The sequence below is a fragment of the Nestor notabilis genome, unplaced genomic scaffold (genome assembly GCF_000696875.1).
Source record: "Nestor notabilis isolate BGI_N333 unplaced genomic scaffold, ASM69687v1 scaffold8666, whole genome shotgun sequence".
Lineage (NCBI taxonomy): Eukaryota > Metazoa > Chordata > Aves > Psittaciformes > Psittacidae > Nestor > Nestor notabilis.
Genome location: NW_009934270.1, coordinates 2,989 through 8,363, shown reverse-complemented (window position 1 = coordinate 8,363; position 5,375 = coordinate 2,989). Strand labels below are relative to the sequence as shown.

At 45.2% G+C, this 5,375-nt stretch overlaps 1 protein-coding gene across 1 annotated transcript in view; it reads right to left on the bottom strand.

Moving 5' to 3' along the window:
- The window catches only part of MBD3 (methyl-CpG binding domain protein 3), a 10,143-nt gene extending 7,468 nt beyond the window's left edge, over positions 1-2,675 (bottom strand). The window contains exon 1 of the mRNA XM_010017252.1: positions 2,496-2,675. Coding sequence (XP_010015554.1) covers positions 2,496-2,597 — 102 coding nt within the window. The 5' untranslated portion in view covers positions 2,598-2,675. The remainder of the gene's footprint in view (positions 1-2,495) is intronic.
- Between the last annotated feature and the right edge of the window lie 2,700 nt (positions 2,676-5,375).

The window sequence follows — 5,375 nt, the reverse complement described above, 5'->3', positions numbered from 1 at the left end:
TGCCCCGCCGGCCATAAAGATGTTGAGCAGGGAAAGGAAGAGTTCATGGACTTGAAAACTTGTCTGATCTCAAGCTATCCGAGTTCAACCGCTAAAAATGTGTAACTACATTCAAATCTTGCCTTAGACCTATCAAAATGAAACAAAGTTCTCCACTCTTTCACATTCTGTTTAACGTACCAGCCTCCTCTCATTCTAACTGTGTGGCTACAAAGAAGATGTTGATTCTCTTTTTACAAGGAGTTACGTGGAAAACATGAGGGGTGATGGGCACAAGTTACTCCTGGGGAGATTCTGACTGTGCACAAGAGGAAATACCTTTCACCACGAGAACAACCAGCCATTGGAATAATCTCCCCGGGAAGTGGTGGACTCTTCACACCGGGCACTGTTAAGATTTGGCTGGACAGAGTATTGGGACATCTAGGCTCAGTTATGTTTGGCCTTGAAGGATGGTCCAGATGACCCTTGAGGTTCCTTCTGACCTGGGATCCTGTGATGAGTTGATACACATTGGTTTTGTACCAAGTTTGACAGAACTTAGGAGTCAGAACACCGAGTTTGCACTTTGGCAAGACACTAAACCAGAAGATTTTGACATAATATTAAGAAGAAAAATTAAATGGGATTTAGAATCAGTTTTGTGAATTCAGAAACTGTTCTAAACCATTCTGTTCCAACCCAGGTGTGAATGCCACTGAACAAATCAATATAGCTGAAACCTTGATCACTTTTTTTACCTTCTTAATAAGACTCAGTTTTTAAACAGAGCTCATAATAACCAAGTTTTCACCATCTGACTGCATTTTACATTAGTGAAAACATAGGAACACTGTTTCTTGCTCCAAGATCTAACATGCAAGTCTTGAAATGGCTGCAGGACATACTTTGTTCTTGAGGATGCAGACACCACGTCTGCTCAACATATTTATTCATGAGATGTAGAAGAGATGTATTCAGGCCAAATATAATTCTGAACCATCTGTGTGCTAATTCACTTATAAGCCAGTGACAACTATTTGTACATTTACTGGAAGGTCTGGGCAGAATTTTTAGCCTACGAGACGTGTGTGAGCTGCAGGTCTCTGCAGCAAGGAATGTTACTTTTCAAGCACTGTAAATGTTCCAGTCACTCTGATGATGATGATTCTTGACTGGTTGACATATTTAGAAAATAAGCATTCTGCTCTTTCCCACGTTTCATGTTTAGGTGCACAGATACAAGCTTTTGGGTTCTGAAAAAGCTTTTAGTGTACAATGCAGCTACTTAACAATAACTTGACCCAGTCTATAGACCAGCAGTTATACTAATGTCACTGTAGTTTGACTAAACCTTCATCAAAATTACCATGTGCCAAACACAGACTTGTTTATTTTGTTCTACAAATAGGCCTTGCCACCCTCTTGCCTCTTCAGCTTTTTGCCCCCCTCCTTAAATCAGTTCCAAAGCTGAGATACCAGCATGGCTCTAAGGAAGGACATGCAGGAGGCTGTGTTGCCTGCTCATCCCTGCTGCCCCATGCCACTCTTCCCTCCTCCCCCAAACCAAATGTCAGAGCAAAGTAGAGCTGCTGCACAGCCACAGGAGTCAGCTGGAGATCTGCGGCTCTGGAGAAGATCGTGCTGGATGTTCTCCAGAGAAGGAGATCCAGAGAGGTCATCTCACACTCCAGGGAGGAGAAGAAAGATGCCAGCCCTCTCTCCAGATCTGTCAGAAGTTTTAGCAGTACCACAAAATTCTTGCATGGTATCACCCTGGTGTCCTGGGTTCAGCTGTAACAGTCGTTTTTTCTCCTTCTTAGTAGCTGGTGCAGTGCTGCGTTTTCAACTTTAGTCTGAGAACAACACTGATAACACCCTGACGTTTTTAGTTGTTGCTCAGTAATGCTTACTCTGATCAAGGACTCTTCAGTCTCATGCTCTGCCAGGGAGGAGGGGAAGCCGGGAGGAAGCAGAGACAAGACACCTGACCCAAACTGGCCAAAGGGCTATTCCACACCACAGCACGTCATGCCCAGTATAGAAATTGGGGGGAATTACCCAGAAGGCCCAGATCACTGCTAGGGTGGTGAGCAACTGTATTATGCATCACTTGTGTTTATTGTTTTCTTTTCCTTTTCCCCTTTAAGTTTTATGTTCTCTCCCTTTGTTATTTCCCTTATCATTATTATGATTGGTGGCAGCAGTAGTGGTTTTGTATTGTACCTTAGTTACTGGACTGTTCTTATCTCAATCTGTGGAATTTACATTCTTTCAGTTCTCCTCCCCATCTCTCTGGGAGCTGGGGGGGACTTAAACCACGACACCTGGAAGGATGAGTGAATTGCAGTATCTGTCCAACTCCCCATGACAGAGATGTTACCTCATACAACCCCAGTTTCACACATTAATTACAAAATGCTTCATCTGTTATCACAGATACTGTTCCGAGAGGCAGCCTGGCCACTACCATAGCAGATGGAAAGGGGAAACCTGCCATTGCATCATAGTCTTACTTTGACTTGGTTGGAACAGTCATAGCGCATCCTCTGCCTGTTCTTGTTCATTTTATTCATCAGCATTTTTCCTGTGCGGAAATCAAAGGTGCCCAGGTCCATGGAGCTGCCCAGGTAACGTGCCAGCTGCGGCTTGCTCCGGAACTTCTTACCACTTGGGCTGAAAGAACAGGAGAGAAACAAGGGAAATTAAACCCCCCTGGACTTCGTACCCTCACTCGCTGCAATGCACGAGAGGCAAGTTTTATTTCCTTCATGAGAAACATGTGCTGAGCTTCCAGAATGAAGCTCATGTTTAACTCTAAATGGATATTCTTGCTTTCCTATTAACTCCTCCTCATGATTACTGTGGAAGAGACAAATTAAGTGCAGACCGTGTTAAAACGTTTTTTGTACGTAAGGACTCAGACCAGGTATAAAGGAACACAGCATAATTCACACCATAACCAACAGGGGAGATACTGGCACAGATGTACGTATCACTCCACTGTCTCAAATAAATTCATTTTCAAGCATAATTTCCTCTCCCAGTAGTGTTACATTTGACTGGGACCACAGTCATCTTCTCAGGCTCCTTCCCTCCACCCCTTTCCCCTTGAATAGCACAATCGGGTTTGATTACAAGTCTTTGGTACCATTTGGAACACTTCGGGACTGCACAGTAGTAAGGAGAAAGAACAGAAGTTAATTACTGACAAGCTGCAAAGTAAAGAATGACAAAGCTTAAGTGATGCAAAGATAAAGGGCAAAACCTTGGAAAACTTTCCATTAATCACAAAACAGAAGGGAGAGTCTTTTTAAACACCTGGTTGCACATGAAGGACTGCAATCTGGGAAGCAGGCACAGATTACTCCAACTCCTTGTTGTGTTCTAGTTGTTTTTTAGTAACATAATCTAACCTTCTGCACTACCACAAAAAGCAGTGCTAGCTAAACACTCTCTATGCATAAAGCAAAATTAAGTCACTGTGTTGTGAGTGCAGTGTAGAACTACACAGACAATAAGCACAGCGTATTTCTCCCCAGGAAAGTGGATGACTCCCCAACACTGGACACTTAAGATTTGGCTGGAGTCAGAGGAAGCTCAGGGGAGACGTAACAATACCTAAAGGTGTTCCAATACCTAAAGGGACTCCAGGAAACCTGGAGAGGGGCTTTGGACAAGGGCCTGGAGGGACAGAACAAGGGGAATGGCTTTAGCCTGCCAGAGGGGAGATTGAGGTGAGCTCTGAGGCAGAAGCTCTTCCCTGGGAGGGTGCTGAGGCGCTGGCACAGGGTGCCCAGAGAAGCTGTGGCTGCCCCATCCCTGGCAGTGTTCAAGGACAGGTTGGACACAGGGGCTTGGAGCAACCTGCTCTAGTGGAAGGTGTCCCTGCCCGGGGCAGGGGTTGGAACTGGAGGAGCTTTAAGGTCTCTTCCAACCCAAACCAGGCTGGGATTCTATGAAATGCACAGTTAACCAGATGGGGAAATAATCCATCTTTAGAGAGCAGGGAGAAGGGGAAGAAACACTTTATCACTGGATATTCTTCAGCTGGACCAGTTCACTGTGGAACTGCACAAACACTCAGGCCAGAAGACAACAGAGAGAGTAGGAATCATTGGACAGTAACAGAGCCTGGGTCCAGACTCAAATTTGAAACCACTTTTAAAAGTATGAATAGTTACATGCCTCAATCCAGAAAGAGGAATAACCAGCTACATCAGCTTTTAGGCCAGTCCCATCACTGCTGTCAGGGAAGCCAAGAAGAGAAACTCCTACTACATGAAGAATATTACACTGCTTCCTCTTCTAAGATCTGCAGCTCCAATTTATGGTTTAGTGTCTAGTAATTGTTAAAATAATACATTACAGTGAATGGTGCATTCAAAAGCTCAGTGTAACTTCCAGAACAAGAGCAAGAAACACTCAGACAGTATTTGAAATGAACACAGCCCTTCAGCTTTTTTGTTTAGTATGTGCTCTAGCAATTTGGCAAAGGATCTGAAAAGCTGCTCAAAGTTCATATACATCTAAAATAAACCCACCTGAAGTGACTCAGAGTCCTGTCTCTTCCTGGGGAAGCTTGGCCCAAAGGAAAAGCACTGAAATGTTCAGAAGAAAAACTTTTATTCTGATTATGTCTTGGAAAAAAGGCAATACTATACCCCAAGCTCCCCTGGAACAACAGAAGGGCAGGGAACAAAGCTAGAACTCAAAGCCATCAGTGAACACCAAGAGAAAGGAAGTGGCTGGCGTGCTCTGGAGCTCCTGGGGTCCCTCTGGCAGGAGCATGCTTGGGAGGACACAGCCACAAAGGGCACCTACAGACACCCGAGATGGTCAAACTAGGGGGGGAAGGAGTGGGGAGCAGCCAAACAGCCCACACAGTGTGAGCAGTGGCATTGCCTGCTGCACGTCACAATGCACAGGACCAGCAAACCAGCTTTTATGAAGTCTGAATGCTGTTCCAACGCTTACGTGCCCTTTAAATGTCACAAATCCACCAGATTTATCTCCTTCCACTCCAGAGCAAAAGCTTTGCTCTGCACTTCTGATTTTATACACAAAGGCTCTGAAGAGACCCAGAAGAGGTCCGAAGCTGTAAAACCCAACCTCTTCTAAGCATCACCACTGGCACAGATGCGGTGAGCACGCTGCACTTGGCTCCTGTGTTCAGGTCTTTCCCACTTCAGCCTGGTAGGAGGAGCAAGGCAACTGCAAAGCTGCAAACAATTTTCCATGCTCGTCCATTGAATGTTCTGAGACGTTACCCGCTTGAGCCGCCTGCCTCAGCACCAACAAAAAGGACCCAAAGAAGCCCAAGGGGAGGCATGACCAAAACCAAGCCCCCCTCGCTTGTTATCCAGACTTTTTGGGGCACAGATGAAGCTGAATGC